This window comes from Sander vitreus, chromosome 19, assembly GCF_031162955.1.
Source record: "Sander vitreus isolate 19-12246 chromosome 19, sanVit1, whole genome shotgun sequence".
NCBI lineage: Eukaryota > Metazoa > Chordata > Actinopteri > Perciformes > Percidae > Sander > Sander vitreus.
This window is the reverse complement of record NC_135873.1, coordinates 5,662,463-5,689,559: the sequence shown is the minus strand read 5'-3', so window position 1 is coordinate 5,689,559 and position 27,097 is coordinate 5,662,463. Positions and strand designations below refer to the sequence as shown.

The window sequence follows — 27,097 nt, the reverse complement described above, 5'->3', positions numbered from 1 at the left end:
GCGTGCGTGCGGCGTGCATGCGCGTGCGTGCGTGCATGCTGATTTATGCTGTCGTCATTGCAACACTGTCCATGATGGGAAAGCATCAGGGCAACACACCCACACAGCAGAAACACATACAGTTGTAATAACTTGCACTTTTTCCTCATATACTCTGCCCAAAATATACACTGCAGTCATTTAGCTCATGTACAGTAGTTGTCTATTGTCCAGCTGGTGGAATGTACTGGTCCAGTGTGTGTGTGTGTGTGTGTGTGTGTGTGTGTGTGTGTGTGTGTGTGTGTGTGTGTGTGTGTGTGTGAGAGAGAGAGAGAGAGAGAGAGAGAGATTGGTGCCAGGACCCTGATGGCCACACCCTGCCACTGCAGTCCTGTTTGTCTATCTAGTGAATAATGAATGAGTGTTGAAAGCAGAGAGCTGTTTTCTCTCTCTGGATCACACACAAGCATGCACACTTATGGTAGTCAAACCAACCTGTCAAACCAATCACCCACGTACATGTTTGGGTTCTGACCATGATGGGAAACACTGTTATGTTTTTGTGTGTGTGTTTCTATGTCCCTGTCTTTGCCAGTCCCCTTCAATGTTGTCTGTGTGTGTTTCCATGTACACACACTAATTAATGCGTCCTGCAAGTCCTTGGTAAATAACCTTTAACAACCTCCTTATACACACATAATCACACACCTTGAGTTGTTTGTGTGTTTGAAAGAGTGGCTACAGTGGGATTAACAGGGATTAAATTGGAACTGCTGAGTCTGAGCGCACTTTTTTTTCTCTCCCTTACACTGTGTATTTGGGCTGATATGCCTTATAACCTTTGCTGTTTTTCCTCCTTCAGGCAGAAGAAAACTGCATACGTGTAATTTTCTATGTATGTGTGTCTATATCAGCAACGTCTTAGATTACTCAGTGGGTCGATGCACGGTGGGCCAGGAACCCAGTGAGCATCAGGCTGTTCCTATTTTAAGATGTATGTCTGAAAACTTGAAAGATCTGTAGTCTTGGCTAAAATCCCAGGATGGCTTTCTGTTTTTTCTTAATGTCAGCTAACCAAAGTAGCCATTGCCATATAAATGCTATAGAGGGTTTCTGCTGGTCATAAACAGGATATTGGGGAATTTCAAGAGGTGCAATGAGGACAGGGATTGAGTTATTGTGTCCTGTCAATAAATATTTAAAAAAAATAATAAAAAAGTTTTACAATGAAGTACGTAGTTGGAGGCACTCCCACCAGCCTCATTTGAAGAGGGATGACATCATCTTATTATAACGCACACAAATACACACAAGTGATCACCTCCACACCTCCATCTCCTCTTCCATCCCTTCATTACTGCCTCAAAGGAGCATGCTGGGAGTGGCTGCAGATATATACAGCTGACCTTTCTCACTTATGTAGAGCTATATTAGTTTATTTAGGTTTCCACGCAGTAGGGAATAATTCATCTGTACAAAACACTATGTTGACAATGTGAAGACCCACTTCTATAGAGTAATGACTAATGAGACACTGTTGCAGTACAACTACACACTGCACAGGGAAATAGTTAACTCCAGCAGGCTTACACAATGTGTTTTCTCCCTAGAACTTCCAAGCCCTGCCAAGACAGCCACTTCAAATCACCAAGAAGCAGTACATCGAAGGTAAGGTGCACACACACTCATGAACACACACCTCCCACACGTTCTATAGAATGAGGCATTTGTGTGTGTGTGTGTGTGTGTGTGTGTGTGTGTGTGTGTGTGTGTGTGTGTGTGTGTGTGTGTGTGTGTGTGTGTGTTGGCGCAAGGGAGACATCTCTCAGGGAATCTAAAAAGCTGATGAGCAGTGAGCTAGTAAAGAGGCTTTATAAGGATGATAAAAGTCTGCAGCAGCAAGGGCTAGTCACTAAAAGTGTCTCCTTAACATTTGTGTTTGTCTTATCTGTACTGTGGCTTCTGATATTTAGTTTATGTTGCATATTTGATTTTAGGATGATATTTAAAATGTGCACAATAAGCCGTGTATAGTTATACTATCAGGTTCTAATTAACGTAATTCAGTAATAAAATATTTTACATTTGGCCTATTCAGCCCTACATGATGCTGACGCTGGATTAAAAGATGTTAAGGGTGACATTGTGTTGTCTGGTATAAGATTATGCCGGTTTGATCAGGACAGAAAAGGATTGTGAAGGGTAAATTAACAAAGTTCCAAGATTCATTGTGAGAATGGCCCTTGTATAGTGTGTAAACTGTTGCAGAGCCAGTTGAAACATCTGAGAAAATGAACAGATGTGTTTTATTGATCACGTATGTAACATCAAGTACGAAGCCCATCCTTCACCTGAAATGTAATATCTCTGTTTACTTTTATGAGAACAATGTTTTTCTTAAGACAGCTTGGGGAGAACAAAATATCCATATGGACACAAGCATCAACTTGGCAATCTTAGATTTGCTTGAGAGCTCCATATCAATTATATTATAACATAATTGTAATTCATGATATAATTTATACATGCTCAGCCTTGACCACACTTTGTGTTTAGAGTCAGGCGCTATCTACATTCAGTTTCAGAAATTATAGGGATGAAATCTCAGAATGTTCCTATAAAACGTGATTGAGGGGCAAAAATTGCCCACAAGATTTTGAAAATAAATAAATAATATTTACCAGTTTAGGCCAATATCCTAAACCTACATTAAGCCAGCATTTTTATTGTATTCATTTAATTTCCATTTCCGTCTCTAACATACGCAAACAGCGCAGTTACATAGAAAGGCACTCATAATAGCAGTAGTATGCTTCAGCAACTTTATGCACTAATTACTATTTTTCAAAGTGCCCCTCACAATTTTGTAAATGCCCCGATTTCTGAGACAGTGGGGGCAAAAAATTTCTCCATTTGCAGATGAATAAAACATCCAAACAAGTCCATCTATCTGTTGGCATGGTCAGGCCACATTGACTCTGCTGTCAGTCACAGCCAGTGGTGCCACACTCAGCTTTAATGCTCTATTTCTGTCCCTTGCTTCCTCAGTGTTTCTATATGTTTCTTTCTCTCTCTGAGTGATTCATTTGTGCTAACATCAGCACCTCTGCTCCTCACTCAGTCAGATTCCCAAAGCTCCTTGTCATCAGATCCTCTTCTCTCTCTCTGTCCCTGCTACATGGCTCGTATCATCCCTTCTTTCCCTCCACCATTACCCCTCTTCTCTCTCTCTGTCTGCTGTTCCTGTATCAGTTATTGCTTTATGTCTTGAAGTGAGAGGTGAGGCCCTAAACAACTGATTACAGTGACTGCATGTGTGTGATGCCACATTTTCAACTTCAGCATGTATGTCAGTGTTAGCTCTCTTTATTGCTCCTCTAAGTCCCCAGTTACTCACTGTCTGTGTTTCTGTGTGTCTCTCTTTGTCCAACACACAAATAAACACACAGGGTAGTTGAACTGTGCTGTGAAAGACATCCATATGATGAGATGCTCTGCTTATTTATGGAAGGTCGATTTAATTTAAGTTTTGCCTTGCATGGCATCTAACCAGTGTTTCTAATAATAAAATGGAGAACTGATAGAGCACGACACAATTACAAATGCAGTTGGGATAACCTAAGTGTGTGTGTGTGGTTTCCAGTTTGTTAAACATGGCACACAAGTTGCTATTATTTACAAAATCCTGTCTTTTTTAATACCAGTTTTTAAACTTTTGTTAAATCTGTGTTCCCTTTAATTTAATTTTTTTTATAATCATAAGTATATATTTTAAAAGTTTAAACCTCAAACATAAATGACAAAAGAAAATACTATTAATATACTAACATACAATAATAAATGGTATTGTGGTAGTTTTATATGTTTATTAGAAGCGAAACACTGTTTTCATCACATGAAATGTTTTTTTTCTTGAATAGGACATATTTAAATTCTGTAAATGAATGAATACTGGAAACCCTTGTGTTCCTCAAAAACAGGTTTCAGTTTTCCTGTACCACACAAAATATTCTTCTTTGCAGTGAGGGATGATTTGCTGAGGTGTTCCTCAGGGGTCTGTGTTTGGTCCCCACAGGAAAGGAGGAGGAAGTGGTGACTGTTCATCCTCGGGCAATGTTCATCCCTCAGGAAGGATGGACTTTTCTTGCTGCAGGTAAGACAATAAGTAATGTCAAACTTTAATGTTTTACATCTTACATACAGAACTATTTTTTAATCCTGTCACCCAATCTGATACAAAGTAATGAGGCTCAGATTGTGTTTGGGAAAGGTTTTGATTAATATATTTTGGGAGTCAGTTGTTTTTATGTTTTACTGAGCACCTTCTAATATGTTTTTTTGACTTCCTGCTGTTAGTCATACTTATGTTTTTAATGTTTAAAACAGTTACTTTGGATCTGTCCATTGTACTTAGCATGCAACTAAGAAGTAAAGGTCACAGGCATAGACTTTAATCATTGCACATGTTTTTACACAAATTAATTTATTCTTGATTGAGGAGCAGTTAGCTGCTCAGGCATGTCATTGCAGTCACTGTTGACCCAGAGACCAACTAAACCTATGGGAGCGATTCAGCCTTGTGGAAAACGTGTGAAAACCTGCTTTGACAGCGACACAAGAGTCCGAGTTTTGGTCCTATTGTGTTTTTGTACTTGCATGTACAGTCTAAAATCAGCATAGATGTTTTCCCATGGCTTGATTTGACTTTTCAAGTTTGTAACTTTGAAAAACCCTCTTATGCTGAGACAACCTCAGCTGGCATCAGAAGGTCATTCAGGGTGTACCGCAGGTCCATGCTGTGCAGACTGAGGGGAGAGCTGGGACACTGTCAGCCTGGAAGAGTTTTGTTGGGAACGCCGGGTGTCTGCTGGCCCTGACACTGTCGCGCACTTACATAACCAGACAGATAAACCAGGGTTAGCAGGAGGACAGCAGCAGCAGCAGGATAAGAGTGAGGATCCCACATATACACACACAGCATGGCAGGGATTCACAAACACACACATACACACACCGGCAGGCAAGCTAACACCCTCGCAACCACATAACCACAAAGGCACACACATGCACTTAGGCCAGGTTGCCATGGAAACAACCCCTTCCAGGGAGCCCTCGCCCAGTCACCCGTTTATGTCCTCCGATGTCCTTCCCAAACTGGAACAACTGCTGTTTGTGTGTGTGTGTGTGTGTGTGTGTGTGTGTGTGTGTGTTTGTTTCATCTACAATCACTTTTCAGTGTCCTTAGAAAAAGTTCAACCAAGAGGCATGTCAACACAAATTATGTATCTAAATGTTGCTTTCATGTCTGTAAAAGCATTGTGTGAGCGGGGGTATGACGCAGATTTGTCTTGAGTGTGTGTTATGTTTATCGATCCAACCCTCAACCCAAAACATGGCTTAGTTTACCAAAGATAAAACATACTATTCTTTTATTTTATATTTATTTTATTTTAAACCTCCCTGTCCTCAAGCAACCTGTGTGTGCCTGATGTGTGTGTGTGTGTGTTTTTATATTGCAATTGTCAACTCAGTTATTTTCTATTGGGAGATGTCTGCTGGTGTGTGGGGGCTGGAGCTGAGAGGAAAAAGAGAGGCTAGCCAAAATGAGAACAAAGGCAGGCCCAATTCCCTCATCGACCCTGTTAATTTTAGTTCAGCTTTTCCATTTTGTTTATTTTTTAACCCCTAGTCCATAATAGTGTAAGATAAATTTGAGTCTAAAAAATACAATCGTTGTGTGCAGCATTCGTAAAGAGCAACATATGTTGTGTCAGTGGTGTGGTTATTAGAATAGCGAGTTCTTTTTGTGCAAGATATTGTATGTTTCTACTGTACAAAGGGGCTACTTGACAAATATCAATTTGCATTTTAAAAACACAGATCATTTGTGCATCTAACAGGATGAAGTTGTTAGCTAAAGGTTAAGCAAAATGTTAACAGCAGGTGCATAATGTGCTTTGTTGTCATGATAGCAGTAATTTTGGAGAGTTTATTTTGTACCAGTAGAAATGAGCTAATGCAAAATTTATTTTTGGTTTGTTTGGCAAGCCCCAAGTCATGGTGCAGCGACATGGTGCCTACTGATCTTCATCAGAACAATACTGTAAATGCACAGGTTCATGGAGGATACTTGTGTGGGTATGCTTGGTAAATAGCCCACTGACTTCATCTACCATCAGTAATCACAATGTTCAGGGCCAGTACTGTACTGGTCAGTACTTTTTCACAGTTTTGTTCCCACATATTACTTAAAGTGGCTATAATCGATATTTTTATAATATATCAAGGGACTATGTGAAATGATATGTTGTTTTCTCAACTTGTTTTCACTTTCCTTAATATGGCCAAAAATTAGTCATTGCGGGTTTAACAATTGGTGAAAAAATGTATTTATACTGACATGGGTAAAAAAGAGTCCGGTCTGTTTATTCATCAAAGTAGAAGATTTAGTAATATTTTACTTTACAGTGAGATTTAATATAGTCACACTTTCCAATCCAAACACATTACATATTGCAACAGTAAAGCAACATTTTTAATACTTGTAGCATTACAGAAGATGACCTTTACTGAGATTGAGACTAATAGCTGTTCTTCTGGAATAAATCCTGCGTTCAATTGGAATTTTGGTCCAGTCCCTCCTCTTGTCCTCTGGGGTATTAGTTATTAAGTACACGGTACATGTAGCATACATTTCTCCCAGTTGACTTTAACTCTCACAATCCAGTTCTACCTAAATCCTTAGATTTCCTTGGCCTGTATGCTGATCGAATCATCCTTCCTGGAAGCCTCTCGAGACCAACCACAACCCACAGGGGACATTTCATGTTCTCACTGTGCAGGTTTTAGTTGAGCTCTCAAGCTTGTATGCATAACCTTCATACTGTACTGCAAAGCATTACTGCAAAGGGCTGTTCAGGATACTGTGGGTGACGGCATTAAAATGTATGACCCACAGCATAGCCCCCTCAATATCTTAGTATGCTCTCCAAGGAATTACAGGAGCTAGTACCAGTTTATTGTTTTTAATATTCTCTATTATAAGTAATGCATGACCCTACAAAGTGCGTTGTTAGCGCTACAACTAATGAGTGTTTTCATTACAGATAGTTATTTTAATTAAATTATTGCTCAATACATTTTTTATAGAAATAATAACAAATACCATCATAAGTTGTGATGGGTGCAGGGAATTAGAGGACCCAAATGCAGGGAGAGGCAGGCAGGCAGGAGAAGGGTTGAACATGAAGATTTATTTGAACAAAACACAGGATCAAACCAACGGAGTCCTGAGGCTTCAGCAGGCACAAAACAAATCCAGAGAACTGACACGGGCAAGGCACGACCACAAACTGACAGGAAAAGCACAAGACGATCTGACAACAGACAAAGGAAACACAAGGACTAAATACACTGGGTAACGAGGTAACGAGGGGCAGGTGACACAGCAGGTGAAACACATTAGGATAGACAGAATAATCAAAAAAGGCGGGAAAACACAGGAAGTAAAACAAGACACGACAAGACAGAAAACTAGACTATCAAAAATAAAACAGGAAACAGAACATAATACAAAACAGGGAACAGAAATATATACAATGAAATAAACAGTTCACAGAATACATACAGAATAAATATACAACACAGGAGACAGCAACAGAAATAAACACACAGGCAACAGAAATAGAACAAAATGCAAAGCAAAATACCGAAACCATAACAATAAGTGGCCAGAACCCAAAGGGATTACTTTTACCTTATGTATTTGTTTGCATCAACAGTCAAAGTTTTGCAAGGGCTACACATATTCAATTAAAATTGATTTAAATTTTGATTAAAGCAAGCAGAAAGCAATAATGGCTATTCAGTAAATTCATAGTTAATATACTAATTAATCTTACCTGGTCTAGCATCTAAATCTGTATATTAACAGCTGTATAGTTTCAGTTTAAGGGCACAAATGTCAGTGAACAAAACCAGTTTTAAAGGGTTAATCTACAGAGGAAGTTACTGTATGGAACGATACAAGGATTCTTGATTGTTGTTTTTTTTTTTATCACCTCTGTTAGAAGGAGGCCTTGGACAACACACACACACACACATACTCACTCAAGATCACACTTGCATGTGTAGTCTCATATTATTAATTCTCTCTCTCTCTCTCTCTCTCTCACACACACATACACACACACACATCCTGGTCAGCAATATGTTTCTGAAGCTGCCGGCCATGCTTGGAGGAAATGTGATCTGACTCATAAAACATTGATGGGAGGATATCTTTAGAAACTTTTCCTTCATTGCTTACCTCACCATCACAACCCTGCCCTGCTTTCCTTTCTTTATCCATCCCACTGGAGTCTCTCCCTGTCCTTTTTATCTTTTTCCTTTTCAATCTATGGCGGCTGACCTGGGTTAAACGGTAGCTGGTGTTCCTTTTAACCTGCGTTGTGAACTGAACAGCTGAGGAATTTTCAGTAGGGCCGAATAATATGACCTGAAAACTGTATCAAAGTAAATTGTCATATTTATCTTAATTTTAAGAAATGTAACTAACTAACTTTAATGCTTCAGTGCATGATATTTCCCCCTCACAATCACATGCACACATCATCCATCATTCTCTCTCTTCCCACATTAGCAGAAACCTATTACAGCTGGTTGCTTCATCGTCACTGAGAGAAAGTCTCTCATTTTCTCCGCCATCCATTTTGTCGTTTTTCCCCCACATTTGCCGAGTTTTATTTGATTTTGAAGTAGCCGAGTAGAGGAAGAGATGCATCTGGGTGAAATAGCAGTAATGGAATGTACTGCGGTTGATATGAGTGTGTGTGTATGTGTGATTACATCTTGAGAGATGTTTCAGTTTAGATCTGCCAAGCTGACAAGAAAGCTAGAGTACCTGTGAGCACAGGATATGTCGCCCTAACAGAATGTCCCCCGCCACAAAGACACGTGTGAGTGTCTTCGCTCTCCCATGTGTCAGTCCTTATTTCTGTTTACGGAGTTGTCTGTTTGTGTGCATCTTTAAACGCAGCTGTATTATAGTGTGCAGTTAGGTGAGACAGAGTTTCTGTCCGCCTATTTTGTAGATGTTTTGCTGTGTGTCCGTCAGTTTGTCGCATTTAAAGCCTCTGGTCATCTCTCTGCTTATGTAAGTCCCTTGGGCAAATTTCTAAGACAACTTGTTTTAGGTCTGTCCTGCAACTTTACTGTCCTGAAATTGTGTCTGTCCTGCAGTTCATATCCTATTTCCAAATTGACCTCAACTTTTTTAATTCTCCAACAAAAGATGAAGAAGATATTTTAGCTTAGAAATTGTTTGGCAAAAATGATTACACTTGATGCTAATCCCTTTTACATATTATGAAACTTTAAATATATACAGATTGTTGAAGCATGCGCCAAACGACCTGTTGTGTTATGTTATGAGGTTTAGGAATTTAAAGCTTTAGTGCATAGTTTCTGTCTCCCCCATGAGAAATTCTCAGTAATGACAACATTTCTGTCGGTGCATCCACATGACGCAAGCCTTCCGTGATTGCGCTTCAGCCCCACCCCTCCTCCACACTGCTATGTAGCCAAGGAGGACACGGAGGATTAAAAAAACATGATGGACTCTTCAGAAGAAGTAATTATCTTTACGCAAGTTTCAGGTCACCTTTTAGTGAACTATTCCTTGATTTTTAGCCAGTAGGTGCAACATTTGCATTCACACAATCCTGAGGTCACTGTGAATAGTCACATCGAGGTTTAATATCAGCATGTATGGGCTTCCAAGGAACCTGACATTTCCTTATTAACCCAGCTTTACATGGATTTATGTGGTAGCAGCGTTTGCTTACTGTGAGACGGATGTAGCAAATTAGATCCAAATGATGGCAGTTCATTCAGATCACATTGATGCATTCACAGAAGATCCTGTTGCAAGACCTATTATAGAGAATTAGGTGGATAAGATGCAGTAACATAATTGCAACATCATGTCAAAGAAGGACAGGCTCAGCTTTTCTTTTTTTTTTTAATTTCCATGAAATATTTCGGTGTTATATATCTCTATTTTTTTATATTTGCTATAGTTTAAAGAAATAGTTTGACAATTTGGCAAATACTCTTATTCCCTCTCTTGTGATCAAAACCACTCTCATGTCTAAGAGTGGTATCGATATTTTCATCTAATTCTAAGGAAAGCAAATAAGTATTTTTCCGCAAATCTCAATGTTGTGATTGGATGATGATGATTTTAGATGTGACATTGAGAATGTGTGTGTGTGTGTGTGTGTGTGTGTGTGTGTGTGTGTGTGTGTGCGCGGGTGTGGGTGTGTACGTGTCAGACTTTTGCCAGGTGGAGCTACGTCTGTTGGCTCACCTCTCCTCTGACCCTGAGCTGCTCCGCATTTTCACCAACCCGCAGGCGGACGTCTTTACCATGTTGGCCTCTCAGTGGTAGGTCTCGCACTCACTCACACACACACACACACACACACACACACACACACACACACACACACATGAACAGCTTACCAAGGTGAGCGTTGATGCATGTGTGTCTCCTAACAGTAACACATAACAGCAACAAGCACATTTTATGGAAGGCTAAGACAAATGTAGAAGCTTTTATTAAATGATAAATTAAGTGATTCAAACTTCCAATTAGTGCCCCACAGTGTTCATGAACGGGGAGAATGCTGTTGTAACCATCTTTCCCGCAAATACGATTTGATTTTGTTTTCCAGGCCAAAAAAGACCCTCGATCATTATGAACCATAACGGTGCAACTGGGCTCTAAATAAATTAGTTAAATAAGTAAATTAGTGTCCTGTTTTTCTTTGGGCCCTCTGCAGTCTACTCAGTGGTTAGATTGAAGAGATTTTTCAGTCCGTAGTATGTTAAGCTGATATTCCCTGATAAAATTCCAATAGTACTAATCCTAGACTTACCACCTATTTCTTTTGTGAAGTTTTAAGAATAGCTTTGCTAAAGAGACACGCCTGTTGATTAGAACTGCAAAGATTAATCGATTAGTTGTCATTTTCTTCTATTCTAATTTAACTGTTGCTCAGAGGAATCTGTCTCTTTCTGCCCCTTCAATTGTCAGTTTGGTTGAACCATTGTACATTGTTTTTCTCCATGTTCAAAACATTACTTTTTTTACAAACTCTGCACCCAAAAAAAAACATCTAAATGCAAAAGAATATGTTTATAATATAGAGTAGTCTCCTCAGACTTCTGGCTGTATCTAATCAAACTTTTGTGGCAGGAGATTACAAACTTTTGAACAGTAGTGTACCAGATAAAAGAAAAAATAGATTAATGCCTTGCCAGCAGGAGGCAGTGAAAACCCAGTATGGATTCCCATCAACTAGATGCACAGTGAAGGGAAATGCTCTCATTCGAGTCACCCACTGAAGGTTATAGGTTACCCATAATTTACCTTAACCTGGCATTTAACAAGGAGAGGGATTGCAAGTGTAATCACCTCAAAGAGTCTTTATCCTGAGGCTACAGGCATCAAGACATCTGACATCATGAAACTGGAGTCTTGAAGCTCACCAGATAAGGTTTTAATGTGTGTGTGTGTGTGTGTGTGTGTGTGTGTGTGTGTGTGTGTGTGTGTGTGTGTGCGTGTGTGTGTGTGTGTGATTGTGATTATGTGGTGGGGGCGGGTACTCTCTCAACACTGATCAGCAGTGGCAGCTCCCAGTCAGCCCCTCCAGAAATGCCACTTTGCAGACGTGTCCTCCTGCCCTGTCTGATCCCCAGTACTACGGCTGTCTACGAGTCACATTACATAACTGTCTCTGTCTGTCCATCCCTGCCTCTTTCTCTCTCCTCCTCTCTCTGTTCTTATCTGTAGTCCCTCTGTCTCCTTGTACTTCATGTCCTTTTAACCTCCATATCTCACATAGCTTCTCTCTTTATTTTCCTTTTTGTTCAGATTTTTCTATCTCCTCCCTCTCTGTGTCACTTTTCTGTCTTTTCTACCTTCTCTGTCCCAAGGTTGTCCCTGTTTTTTTTTTGTTTTTATTATTTATTTTTTTATATATACACACATTGGTCAACCAAGGACTGCATTGTCATATTTCCCTTTAAAAAAACACCTTAATTTTGGCTTGTACCATCAGTTAATTCTCCAACTGGGTTAGAATTGGATTTTCAAACAAATCTTTTGACCATTTTGTTCTCCCATGAAAAATAGTAAGACACTCTATATATATATGTATATTTTAATGTAGTATAGAATCAAACGCGTCTCTCTCAATGTGTTTATCTTTGTCACTCAGGAAGGGTATGAGTGAGGGTGAGGTGACTTCTGAGGATCGGGAACATGCCAAACGCATTGTCTACTCTGTTGTGTACGGGGCAGGTAAGTACACACACACACACACACACACAGACAGGCACACTCTCACAGATGAACATACAATTTTTACAATTTACCTGTATTGTCAAAATTGTAAAAAAAAAAAAAAAAGTGATTCAGCGACTGGTTCAGACCACTTAGACCTACTAGTGGTTCATTGTGTGAATGTAGCAAAAGATATCAATCATAAATAAAACAGAAAGAGGAGGAGGGAAGAGATTGCAGTACCATAAGATTTAGGTTATCTTTTAACAAAGATGCCCAGTGGTTTCTGCTGGGATAGCATTTCTTTCATGCTGTGGATCACATTCCTGATTCCACAGGGCGGGCAGGGATGAGGGGTAGACGGTGGAGGCACAGGAAAAGATAAAAATAGAGAGGAAGATGAATGTATAATACACCGACGTGGCCCAAAAAGAGACTTGTCTGTGTCACTTGTGACCCATTTTTGGTTCACACACATGTGTATGCTCTTGTGAAAACACACACACACACACACACACACACACACACACACACACACACACACACACACACACACAACCAGAGTCAAGTGTGTGCGTGCGTGTGTTTAGCACATGTATATATGAACCTGATGTGGACATGTGTTTGGGCATACAAAACAAGAGCATGTGCATTTGTGCTTTCACCTGTGTGATAAAGAGAGGTTTTACGGGCAGTCTGCACTCTTCATCAGGTTTTATTGCCAGTGGCCAGTTTTAATGCTTATGTAGAGTATATAGAGCTTTTTTTTCACACCAGCTTCTGCAATTGTGTGTTGTGAAATAGGCCCTGGGCTGACTAATAATAAATGCTTAATCTTCAAAAGTCTGTAGTATAATAACAGTTTTGATAACTGTAGAGTTGTCAAAACTGCTATTATACCAGACTATAGCACCTTTTCAAAACACAGTTAACCATACCTGTTTCATTTATGTATGACTGCCGTACCTACATGGCTTCTGCTGTACATGAAGGGCTCATTATTTTCATATTTAATATATATAGTTATCTCTATAAACTTTAGGTACATCGGGACATTTTTTAGGGAAAATCAGAATCAAAAATTATAAAGCTTACTTACTTGTTATATCCTGCTTAAGAAACTGTGGATACTTTAGTGTATGTCATGCATAAAAAAGTTTTGCTGGTTCATACAGCTTTCATACCTGAGGTGTCGATGTTATTGTTATGTCTTTAACTGAATTTGACATGTTTGAGTACTGATGTTCATTTAGTGGGCATTCACACAGCCTGCGTCAGCCGTCAGACGGTGCGGCAAAAACGCAGGTCTTTCCATTCATTTTGAATGGGGGTAGTGCGCTTAGGTTGTAGCGGGGTTTGCCGCAGGGAGGACACGCAAAAAAATGCAGCAGGCCTGCAGCGAAAAGTTGAGACCGACTAAAATCTACTTGTGCTACATTGGGGGGTTAAAGAACACAACAGGACGTCACACAAATGGGCCGTTTAATTGACCCCAGATCACTGTTTTTCTGTCTGAACACAGCCTTACTTTAAAGTAAATGATCAGTAGCCTATACATGGGCTGGATTTGTGGTATACAGCTAAATAGATTGCACTAGTTATCATTTCTGACCAGAAGCGCATGGTTTGCATGAAGCTTGGGAACTGAACCAGTGGCTATCTCTCACTTTGGATGGAGTATGCATAGAGTGCATTGTAGAGCTCAACAAAATCTGATGCTCTCAAGCTGATGATGCGTTCTGTGGCATTTCTACTTTAGGAGTCACTTCTCAGCGGGAGAAAACAAACATGAGAACAAAAACACATTCACTCACACACACATTGATGAATGAGTCAGTTCTGGGAAACACATTAAACCACAACAACCAATGAGGTGAATGTGTAAAAGCTATTAATTTAAGACAAGGGGGGCATGGGATGCATGCAGCGACAATTCATAAAGCAAAAGGTCAGTGCTAAAAATTGAGAAAATATGGAGTGCGTAAGGAGATGTAAAGGAGAGCAACAAAGTGAGATGCTGAGAGAGGAAATGTAGGTTAAAAGCAAACAAGACGGGGGAGGTTGTGAAGCAGACAGTAATGTAGGGGAAAGGGGAAGAGTGGGTGGGGCTGAGACTAAGAGGGATATGAGAGGAGGAATAGAAGGAGCTCCTGATCAGTATCTAGACAGACAGCTCTTTGCGGTAGGGCTGGGCAGTGTATCGACTTTATAAGGTATAACGAGATATAGAATGAGACAATACTGTTTATGTCGATATAGTTTGATGTTGTGTTACATAATCCATTTCTTCCCCAAAGAATCCATTTCTATCTTCTCTCACACTCTCCGCACCCCCACTCGTTTACAGGTTCTCCTGCAACATGGAGGGAGACACAGCGCCGGTCCACACTGCTGACATCTGCCTACAGTTTTATTTTTATTTGCACAGCTGCATATTTTGTTAAGTAGGACAGGAAAACCTGTAATTACTAAATACTAGTAAATACTAGTGTTTCCGCTAGTAATGCTGCGGCTAAAAACTCTACAGAAAAGAAAAACATTAGTTACTGGATCTAACGTTAACTTTGACATACAGTATGTAACGCCGATGACCTGCCGATGCGCATTTAACCTGTGTTGGACCCATTCATGTGAGTCAACTGTCACTCTGTGAGTAAAGAATCCAGTCCGCAGTGTAGTTCAGACACTTCACTGATAAACCAGAGAATTGTACAATAACAATCAGCTTCATGATCAAATAAAGTTTTTGTATCACACTCTTCAGTCCATCGCTGAGTCCATCAGTCCTCCCTCTTTTAATCAGTCTGTTCACGTTGTTTAAACAACTGAAGGAGCTTTCTCAGAGATAAGCCTGATTTTCACTTTGTTTTTAATATAGGGCCTATATTAAATTGCCTATATTATATGCTATAATATAATCTATTTTTTCATTTACTGTACATATATTGCAGCTGTATATTTACAAACAGGGAAGGAAACACTGTCTTTGCATTTTATTTTAATCAGTCACTTAACAGAAGGTTGCCATGGTTACCAAATACTAAAAGGAAGCTTTCTCCACAAGACAATAATCAGATAAGGGAGGAGGGGCAGAGCAGTGCTATGGAGTCATGAACACACACACACACACACACACACACACACAGGCATACAGTATATACGTATTCAAATGGGTCAACAAATAAAGTAGGTGGTGAGACAGTGGGAAAATAAAGAGAATGAAATGGAAATGATAGAGGTTAACTGGTTACTTTTTAATTTTTTTCAAATGGACATATTCCCACAACTGTGTACCTGCCACACAGACAGACATGCCAACTCAAATGAATTCAGATGTCTTCATCTGCTCCAAGGCTTTTTTTATTTTATCCTTATTCTTAATACAAAAAAAACATATCCATCTTATATCTATCAAGTATTCAATGGGGTGCCATTTTATAAGCAAAAACACTTGAATACAGTACTTAAAGCGTAACTCTCGCCAAAATGCAACCTAGGGTCTTTTTGTGAAATGTACCTGACTCAAACTTTAGTTTAAAAGAATATTTAGGACGGAATCGCCACTTTTAAGATTTACCGTATTTTCCTTTTTTGGTCAAATGGCCTTTTGAATGGGAGAGCACTTAGCCTCAAAATCACTATTTTTAAAACACTAAGAAGGCTCAACACAACATGAAACTTTGCTCCAAGTATCACCAGGGGCTCTACACATGAACTCGAGCATTGAGAACATTGTTTGTCTACACAGAGTTTACTAAAAAGAACAACTCACTGTAGCTGTTGTTTTTCCAGTCGCCGTCCATCAAGCCAGTCAAAAATAGTCGAGGGAGGAGAGTAAAGATGGAAAGCTCCTTAAGCTTAGTTCCATATGAATGCACGGATAATTCATTGTTTTGTTGTTAGTGAAACACAATATTGATCTTGTAGTTGAAAAAGGAGCCTCATATAAGAATGACATTTCCTCCTATGGAGTCCGTTCATTCGCATTCGGGGATCGCCTATTTTTGACTGGGAAAATGGCGGATAGCGTAAACAACTGCTAACGTGAGTTGCTCAAAACCTTTCTTTTTAGTAAACTCTGTGTACACAAACAATGTTCTCAATACTCAAGTTCATGTGTAGAGCCCCTGGTGATACTTCGAGCAAAGTTTCATGTTGTGTCGAGCCTTCTTAGTGTTTTAAAAATAGCTATTTTGAGGCTAGCATAGAAGTGCCCCTAGGACTCCCATTCAAAAGGCCATTTGACCGAAAAACGAGAATACGGTAAATCTTAAAAGTGGCGTTTCCGTCCTAAATATGCTTTTAAACGAAAGTTTGACTCGGGTACATTCACAAAAAGATCCTAGGTTGCATTTTGGCGAGAGTTACGCTTTAAGGGTACTCTTGTCCAAGTCAACTTTTAGGAACTAAGAATTAAAGGTCAACCTATTATTCTGACTAAAACTTTATTTGAAGTATTTTTATATTGATTCTTAAAACATTAAATTGATTTGATTTATTTGCAGCATTCTCATTGATATTTTATTAGTACGTGTTTTCTCGAATGATTTTTCACATTGGCTTATGATACTGCAAAAACTACTCCCTGTCCCCCCTGCTAACCTTCCTACAAGCTCTCAGCTATTTGGCGTGACATTATTCATTACCAACCACACATTAACACACACCCCTTAGAGCTCCAAACCACAAACAAACACACACACACACACACACTGCGGCACTCTTTAGCTCACCCTCTACACGCCTCTATCGATCTGTTCGTCACCTAGTAGCCCGCTCCTTTACTCCTGTTACAAAGTATACACCTTTAACACTTCCTGGGAAAGCACGTCTATCTTCACTTTACACACACGCACACACACACACACACACACGCACACACACACACACACATCTCTTGCCCTGATCCTGCCCCACCCCACTTTATATTGTCCTCTTCTATCTTTCACCCTTCATTTGCCTCTACATTTTCTCTTCATTTTTTTTATCCTCTGGTCCAGTCTGTTCTCTGTTCACTCACCCCCTTTCAACTTTCTTCTCTTGGCCTCTCCTATCTCTTTTCACACTCTTCAATCAGTCATGATGAAGGTAGTTTTGCTCGATTTAAATTCACTGGTTGTTCATTTGTCAGCTCAAGGTCTTTAGCAGTTAGGTCATTCACAATGCAGATCATCACAGAACATTGATATTAAAGGAATAGTTTGACATTTTGGGAAACATGCTTAATTGATTTCCTGTCGGGAATTAAATGAGAAGATTGATGCCATTCTCATATCTGAACGATAAATATAAAACTGCAGCCGGCTAGCATAGCTTAGCACAAAGACTGGAAACGGGGGTACAGCTAGTCGCTAATTAACACGTTATATCTCATTTGTTTGATCTGTACAAATACTGAAGTGTAAAAACGACACATTGCAGTGTTATTGGGGGTTATATGCCAGGTGCAGTAACTTCCTACAGTCTAACTCTGCAATAAAGCAAATAAGTGTATTTCCCAAAATGCAACACTATTCCTTTAGCATACTTCAGATATTGCCAACTTTTTAGCTAACTCTACTAACACTTATTTGTGTGTGGAAGATAATAAAAATCAGTGAGGAAGTTATAATCTAGGACACAATGAATCATCATGGCTAATAATTATACTTAATCATACTATTTATGTTATATCTGCATGGCATCAATGTCTCCCTTGTAACTTCTCTCCCTGATGTAAGCTTGCATAGTTAAATACTAGTTAGCAAAATGCTGTTCTCTGCAGGTCGTGAGCGTCTGTCGGGGATCCTCGGTGTGAGCGCTGAGCAGGCCAGCCGATTCCAGGACAGCTTCCTGCAGACCTACAAAGAAGTCCATGCCTTCATCCAGAGGACCATCCAGCAGTGCCACAAACAAGGTCTGTGTACATTCAAATTCCCATTGTGTATCCCATATAAAGCATTGCCTCAAGGTTATGTTGAGTCTTAATGCTCCTAAAGGGAAAGACATTGGAGAAATGTGCCTCATACTGTAAGAACTGTTTCCTAGAATAGCAAAATGTGTATGTATAGGATTAAAGGTTAGGGTCAGAGTCAAAGCTAAGATAAGGGAAACTAGGGGTTAATGTTAAAGATTACAAACAGGAGAAGTCAGCAACATGTCCCCACAAACATAACAAAAGAACAAAAGAGTCTGTGTGTGTGTCTAGGTTAGGGCCTGCACTTTTGACATACACTATGTAGTTTGAATTTCTTAGGTGTTCATACATACACCCACACTCTCTTTGGATTTGTGTGCATTTGGCTGAGGAAGAAGAAGATGTGTTTGCATTGGCAGGAATGAGACGTGAAGGGTCAATGCTTAAGGGGGGCGAGGTGGATGGTGGGTGGGGTGGAAAGGGGCTGATGGTTCAGAAGGGACACTCAATTTATATTCGGACTGAACTGCCAACACTGCTCACCTGAGACCTAAACACGCTCACACAAAATAGTGTAAAGTCTGCACTTTAACCCTCATTGCAGACAGTACATGAGCCCAGTGTCGACAGGCAGAGGGATGAGGTCAGTCTTCACCAAAACAGATCTTCCAACCTTCAACCCTGAGGCTTATGTTCGGGTTAAAACCTCAGCCTCAGGTTTGGTATCCAATCCCATCTTAACTTTATCTTATGTGTGCTGTATCAGCTTTTCCCTGTCTAGTATAAGCATGTAAAGATTCAACAGTTAAATTATAAACCAGTTACACCCCAATCAAATAGTAGTCTCTGTGAGAAAGAGCCAATTGTATCAGTACTAACAAATGTCACTTACTCTCAGGCTTTTGTTTCATTGAAAACTGGATCCTTATTCATTTTATCTATAAACACTTACTGTATAAAATAACCTTGTTTTGTAGTAAACATTGTCAGCTGAGATGGCGTATACCTTTGTCACAAACACTGACCCCACACAGAAAGGTGATCATCACCCCACAGCAACATTTCACGGGTGACGCTCCCCACTCAAAGCTTTCCCTTTCCTCCGCTTCCTAATTGAAGCAGCGTAATGGACTCATTCTTCCAAAATGCTGCGCACAGATCACTGTGTATGTAATGTTGCGCCACACAGTCGGCTTTCAGCTCATCACCATGGTAATCGTCCCATCGGAGACAGTGCCGGGATTTATTTTCCCCACTCGCCCCACACTTTGTCTTGCTGTCTTTCAGTCTGTTTATCTCACTCTTTCACTTTGTTTCTTTTCTGTCTCTCCTCTCTTTCTTTCCATGGTCTTGCCTATCTGTCTCTATCCAATCACTGTTTTCATATCTCTTTTCCATTTGTCTCTCCCCTCATTTCACAGCAGAAATTTACAGTAGCTGATCGATAAAATAGTCCTCTGTAACCTGTGCTGGCTTAGGGGATATCATGTATCACACTAGGTGGCTGTTTTAGCTGTGCTGTGACTCAGGCAGCAGAGATTAATTCATGTCTGGGCTCCTCGTCCACTCTGCACATCCCTGAGTTTATAGTTGATTGGTATCTGATACAGCAATATTTTGGATGCTGGCAGGCTGAGCAGAGATGGGGTGAACAGTGCAGGTTCAGCTACTGTCATATTTGTTGAAAATGTATTAGACAGGGCAACATGAATGTGAGGTCAGTATCACAATGTGGGTGTAATAGCAGAGAGAGGAGAAGAGAGGAAAAGGGCTTTGGATGTAATGGGGGAAGAATAACATAAATGTAATAACCCAGAAGAAATGGGCCAAAGATGAGGACTAAAATAGGAATATTTTGATAGTTTTTTTATTATATACACTACAATTAATTACTTCGTAGCCATATCAGCCATGACCGCGCTTTTCTGAATGGTCCACGCTCGCTGTCCTTGATATTAAAATGAGATAAAGCCACCACACTGGGTAAGCCTGACCTGTTGTTTTTTATATCATACACATTTCATCAAAGCTTTTGGGATGAATGCTGTAACAAGTGAAGGACTTGTAAAGATTGCCTGAGATAAAAAGACAAAAAAACCAGCCAAGTCTTCTGAAGGCCACAGCAGACACAGGGAAGCCTAGATCTGCATAGACCCTGCTGTGCAAACACTCACTCATAAACACATCCTAGTTCTGATGCACAGTCAAATTGTTCTTGCACATACTCATGCAGATATTTCAACTGCAGATTCTTGCACACAGTGGAGCTGGCAAAGGCTTGTCATTAATAATGAAGGGATTTGCAGTTTAGCTGTTGCTTCAGCCTTTTATGCTCTGTCATGGATAATGGTCTGCACAAATGGCAGCAACACTGAGCTATGTGGACAGCTTCAGTTCAAACACCACACACACTGATGATGAGAAAAGTCAACTTCTGTTCTCTGAAATGTTACTTTACCAACATTTTGACCTTTTTATAATTAAGGATCTATACATTTGCCAGTGAATATTACTAATTTGTCATTATGGTTGCTGAGATATACAAACAAATTTAATTTTACTTTCCAGTATGCTAGGCGATTTCACAAAAATCAATTTGACAATAAAAATGTTATTCCAATGTCTATATATATTACACTATGGCTCATGTATACAAACCTACATAGAAACTAACCAAATTGATGTTCAATGTAATGAACTGTGTTCTGTTGTTGTCCATTGCATCAGACCAAACATATACCTTTAAGCCCTTTGGTTTCAAATCTTAAGACATTAAGTTGCTATAAATAATATTTTTTATAATGACAATGTATCAAATGACAATGTAAAAGGGATCACTCTTAGCAATGAACATACAAAGAATTATCACCTGAATCTTCAGCTCCCTTCAGCGTTACAGAGCTTTATAGTGAGTTTCTGCTCATCTTTTAGCTGTCTGCTCGCAACTTTACTGTTTTGGTTCACCCTCACTGCTCTCATAGCGCCATTTCTGGTCACAGCAGACAGCTGTTTTCAGCTAAAAAGCTCTAAAAACCCACTGTGCACTACCTGCTCAGCACCAAACAGAACACCGACAAAAGTACCGATTAGCTGGTGACCATAGTGGAGCATTTAGCAGCTAAAGAGTCAGATATTTCCCTCAGGAGTTGGTAGTGACCAAAAACAGAGCTAAAAGATAGTGAATATTAAGCTCCAAATCAATGATAATGTTGCTCTGTAACAGCTGGATGTGTAAATAAGCAACTTTTATTAACACTAACAAGTTCACCATTACAACTTAAAAGGTGATGAAAAACATTAACATTCTTAGGTGTTAAGAGTTTAACACTTAAAAACTAATCTGCTTCATGAAAACTGTGGGTGTGATTTGATCAGATTTTGATTTAAATATTGCTAAATCCCAAATGGTGCATGGAAGTGCTGTATAAGGCCAGATCACTCAGTAAAAAAGCTGATTGAGAATAGGTTGTCACTGCCTTTAATACGTTTTTAATTATAACTTGCTTAACAGAATTTTGATAAACAATGAAACTATATCATCAGTACAATACCACCAAAAGTTTATAAATGATGCTATTGAATTGTTTCCCGTCCTAGTTTCCAGTGCTGCTGCCATCAAATGTACTTCTGCTTTCTCCACACTAACAGCCTGAACTTGAACAGCACTGTGTCGCTGACTTAAAAAGCAGCCGACTGGGTATGAAAAACACACACATTCCAGTGTGATTCACATAACTGTCCATGGTTGGAAACAACATTTGTGTGTCACAAAGTAGACCTCACATCCCTGTCCTCGGGCCCCAGAGCAAAGGTCACATTCCTGGTGAAAAGGTCACACGCGTGTGTCATGGGTTAATTCACAGGGAGTAGAAGGTTTTTGTGTTTGTTACTGTCTGTTGTGTGCTCATTTCCTACACGTTTACGCTTGTGTGTGTGATTGTATGTGTGTCTTCTGGGAAGAGGGTCATTCAGGTTCCATACCCTGGTTGGCTTTCCTCATAGTAAGGGATACTAGAGGGATTTAGCTGTAAAGCCTGCTCTATTGTCCAGCTGGTGGAATGTACTGGTCCTGTGTGTGTGTGTGTGTGTGTGTGTGTGTGTGTGTGTGTGTGTGTGTGTGTGTGTGTGTGTGTGTGTGTTGCATACCTGCATTTCATAATGTGTGTGTTTGGGTATAATGTACGCATCACGTCACTGCACATTCTTGTGTTGCCTTCTAATGTGTGTTTGTGTGACTGTACTGAGAATGTGAGGGTGTTTCTCTTTGCTTTTGTATTTGAATCATGTGGATGTGTGTGTGTGTGTGTGTGTGTGTGTGTGTGTGTGTGTGTGTGTGTGTGTGTGTGTGTGTGTGTGTGTGTGTGTGTGTGTGTGTGTGTTGCACCCTTGTGTGTGTGTGGGCATGTGTCATTGTAAACCCACTGTTACCATAATCATCATAATCATAATGCTTTTTCAACAAATTACTTTTCAACTGTTCTCTTCAAATCTGTAGTTTTAGTTCTGCTCAGCGTGACATTATGCATGAGTCACCTGAATAGAGTTCAGAAATGGTAGAGTGTTTTCATCCACAGACTGATGAGTTATAGGCCAAAACTTAAAGACTTTGGATAAGCATCTTCCCATTGTATTTTTTAAAGGGGGGAACTCCACCGATTTTATACCTGTCTGTTTACAGGTCTTGGACAAGCAAATATCAGAAGAATGTCTGAAAAAAAAGATATAAAATTTATACCAGATTCTATGTTATAATATTTTGCATTATATTATACAAAAAATGCTTTCTATGTATAACAATAATTCTGATTTCAGCAAGATGCAACATTACACAAGCAAGTTCCCAAATATCATTTCAGTATAACTCTGTGTTTCTCATTTAATAAACATCACCATCCAACATGGGGGAGAGGGAGGTGGATAGGTAACTGAAGGGCACATAATATTTTTATTCTTTAATTTGTAATCTCAAATGATTGTTTGCACACAGTATTAAGTGTTTTATTCATTGTGTTAGGGATGGGAGATATGGCCCTAAAACAGTATCACAATATTTCAGGGTATATCTGCAAAAATGATATTTCTGATGATATGACAAAATACTTAACTATATTTTATTAATTAATTATAATGAATTAATTATTAATTTCAAGAACATACAATTGCAACAAAATAAGAAGTAGTAAAATAAAGTAAATATATAATATAATATACAGTTTTATATGTCAGCAAAATGTAAACCGTTTGCCTTCAAATATTCAGTAAAAACAACAAATCTATCTCTCAGTCCTCAAAGACAGATTTGCTTAAACTAGACTGAAGGCATGATTGCACCTCGCATACATTCTTCAGAATTATGACTGGTAATTATTAAATGTATTGTGTTTTTGCTTTTGTTTAGGGTATGTGCTCTCCATCATGGGTCGTCGACGCACCCTCCCTAACATCAACGCCCCCGATTGGGGCATCCGCATGCAGGCTGAGAGGCAGGCAGTCAACTTTGTGGTCCAAGGTAGAATGACAGACATGTCTGTGCGATAGTGTCAGCTTGTTTGCTGGTCTGTAATCTTATTTTACTTGTAATGATCAGGAAGTGGCAGTTGTTTGAAACTAGCTGTTTGTGGAAAAAGTTAATCACTGTAACTCTATTTAATACTTTTAATATCTTACCTTACATCTCATTTAATCAGTCAGCTTCTTCAGTTTAGCTTTCTAGCCACTGCCTGGACTACAGGCCTTTTGCTGGCTAAATCTAGTCATCCTCTTGAGTACCCCTTTGCAACTGTGTGGGATTTTGTTTATGTGTATGTGTGTGCAGGTTCTGCTGCTGATCTTTGTAAGATGGCCATGATCAGAATCTTCAAGCTGGTCTCCTCCAGCTCATGCTCTGCCAGGTACAACCATTCAACATAGGGCTAGTGACTGAAGACGCTCATATTACGAGCCATTTTTCCCATGTCATACCTAATGTAACAATATGTCCTTCACTCTCTCCCATCATACAGCAATATAGTTCTCTCAAGTGATTGCTGCTGTTACAAAAGTATACTAGAATTAAATGAGTATGTTGGGTGAGCAGGATGCAAAGTACAGGGAGTACTTACTTGAAGCCCGCATGGTGGCATGTTGATGAAGATGCCGCAATATTAGTAGTAGTTGAAGTATGCCTGTACCGAATAGTTTGAGGCTTCAGAGCTTCATTCATAACATTGACATTAGAATTCTAAATCAACATTTGAATGCTGGTCAGCTCTTTTTTTCATGTTTATTAATTATACCTGGTATTTCTGCACAGTTCAGCACAAAAGATTAGGCTGTACGAATATTATTAGTATAATACTATTTGTAGTATTAGATTCCACTGGTGGCTGCGTAGGATTGTTTCTGACTTGTGTGCTCCAAACATTTCCAATAACTCCAGAGAATTGTTTCTGTCATAGCATAATGTTGCTATAAGGCTAAGGGTGTGATTATTAAATATTATTATAATACCCTTATTGGATTAGTCTGCTGCCTACATGTTATATATGTATACATTGTATACAAGAATATTCATTAAAGAAAGTTTATTTAATAAAAAAAAGACTAACTCATTTAATCTTAGTCATGTCATTCAAATTGAGGATTTTGTTCAAGTAATTATTTTTATTTTTTGGGTAATGACGTCATAAAATATGACAACCGACATTTAAAGCTCAATTCGAAAAGCTCAGTCCAAGCTTCGAATGAAGACAATCGGTACAGCCCTAAATTGAAGTTATAGTCTAGCAGTAGTTGGTGTGTTCATACATTTTTCAATGTGTTTGTAACTGTAGGCTGATAGCACAGCTCCACGATGAGCTTCTGTACGAAGTGGAGGACTCCCAGGTGGAACAGTTTGCAGGTGAATTTACACCTTCCAATATCAGTTATCAAATATTTCCCTTGTATCAAATACGCATGACCTGTGACGCCAAGTATTTGTAGAGTGAAGAATACTGTATATACAGTTTCTCACAAAAGTGAGTATACCCCTCACATTTTAGTAAATATTTCATTATATCTTTTAATGGGACAACACTGAAGAAATTACACTTTGCTACAATGTAAACTATTAAGTGTACAGCTTGTTTAACAGTGTAAATGTGCTGTCCCCACGAAAATAACTCAACACACAGCCATTAATGTCTAAACCGCTGGCAACAAAAGTGAGTACACCCCTATGTTAAATTCCCATAGAGGCAGGCAGATTTTTATTTTTAAAGGCCAATTATTTCATGGATCCAGGATACTATGCATCCTGATAGAGTTCCCTTGGCCTTTGGAATTAAAATAGCCCCACATCATCACATCCCCTTCACCATACCTAGAGATTGGCATGGTTTTATTTCAGTTAGCCTAATAGCTGGTTTGATTTGCATTGAGAGATGATTTTATGGAAAGTACCCCATGCCAATCTCTACATGTGTGTGCATGTACTTTGGTGCAGATCTGGTGAGGAGCACCATGGAGTCCCTTCAGCACATAGACCATCTAGGAGTCCATCTTAAGGTGAGTAAATGGAACCTAAAATTAAAATAATCCAGTGATATAATAGTGTCAGTTGTCGTGTTCAACCTTTGTTCAATTGTGGATGCAGATAGTTTTTTTGCCATGGGACCCAGGCAAATGGAGATGTACACAATGACAGCCATGCAGTATCACGCAGGAACATGGTCCAAGAAATAGGCACATGACCTATTCAAAGTCTTTGCTTTTACTTGCACGTGTTGTGGTTGAAACTCATATTTCTTAAGTACAGTGCATGATATTATGCAGATATTTTACCCATCAACCCACACTTTTTAATTTTAAGACTCAGAAATCATCCTTACTGCTTTTTCAATAAAACAGATATTTACTCAGTGGACTACTGACTATTGAAATACAAACAAGCCACAGGGCATGACATGTACACATGTATGCTGACACACTGACACCTTTCTCTTTTACTCTGTGTGTGTGTGTGTGTGTGTGTGTGTGTGTGTGTGTGTGTGTGTGTGTGTGTGTGTGTGTGTGTGTGTGTGTGTGTGTGTGTGTGTTTTCCAGGTCCCCCTGAAGGTGGCAGTCTCCAGTGGCAAGTCTTGGGGATCCATGTCTGAGCTTAACATCCCTCCAATGTCTCCCTCTCCTTCTCTTTAAGTCCTTCCTCTTTTTGCGCTTTCTATCTTTCTCCCCCTTTCACCACCTCTTTTGCTTCTTCTACCACCATGCCTCTGTATCGAATACATTTTACAATATTTTCTTACTATGCTCCCTCTCCCTCTTGGTGTGTTCTCATCTTTCTGCCTCTTCTTAATTTCTTGTTACGTTTCTTTCTCTTGTAGTCTTTCTGTTTCACTCAGTCTGTCTCTCCCGCTCTCTTCACGTGTCCTGCATCCACATTGCTATGGAAACCAGGCAGCTGCAGCTCCTTCCAGCTCCCAGTTCTTGCTTTCACTCCATCCGTATCCGGGGGCAACGGCAGGAGCCACAGACTGGATCGCTCTTCTCCTTCCTCCTCTCTGTTTTCACACTCTTATTAAGACGAATGCTGTTTTCTCTGCCTTGTTGCCAAAGTGAATCTCCACATTTGAGAGAGTGCTTGATATTTATTGGTTCATAAAATGTGTTGTATGATTTTTTGTAAAAAGGCGTAGCGTTGATCTACTGTGTACCTTCAATATGGTGTACTGTGTTCTATAGAAAACATGCTTGTATTTATTGTTTTTATGCTTTGTGCAGAATAATTCTTGCTTTGAGGTTCTCACTTGATAAACCCAATGACTTTTCTCACCCGGTTTCATTTTCTCATACAGGTTTTTTTCTTTGTACACTAATCCTTCAATTCTTCAAGCTAATTTGCACGTTACATTTTA

The 27,097-nt window shown here is 39.5% G+C and overlaps 1 protein-coding gene across 1 annotated transcript in view; it reads left to right on the top strand.

Moving 5' to 3' along the window:
- The window catches only part of poln (polymerase (DNA directed) nu), a 51,777-nt gene extending 25,396 nt beyond the window's left edge, over positions 1-26,381 (top strand). The window contains exons 16-25 of the mRNA XM_078276619.1: positions 1,590-1,647; positions 4,055-4,132; positions 10,314-10,425; positions 12,264-12,346; positions 18,093-18,224; positions 23,623-23,733; positions 24,040-24,115; positions 25,037-25,104; positions 25,690-25,751; positions 26,289-26,381. Coding sequence (XP_078132745.1) covers positions 1,590-1,647; positions 4,055-4,132; positions 10,314-10,425; positions 12,264-12,346; positions 18,093-18,224; positions 23,623-23,733; positions 24,040-24,115; positions 25,037-25,104; positions 25,690-25,751; positions 26,289-26,381 — 873 coding nt within the window. The remainder of the gene's footprint in view (positions 1-1,589; positions 1,648-4,054; positions 4,133-10,313; positions 10,426-12,263; positions 12,347-18,092; positions 18,225-23,622; positions 23,734-24,039; positions 24,116-25,036; positions 25,105-25,689; positions 25,752-26,288) is intronic.
- Positions 26,382-27,097: the final 716 nt, after the last annotated feature.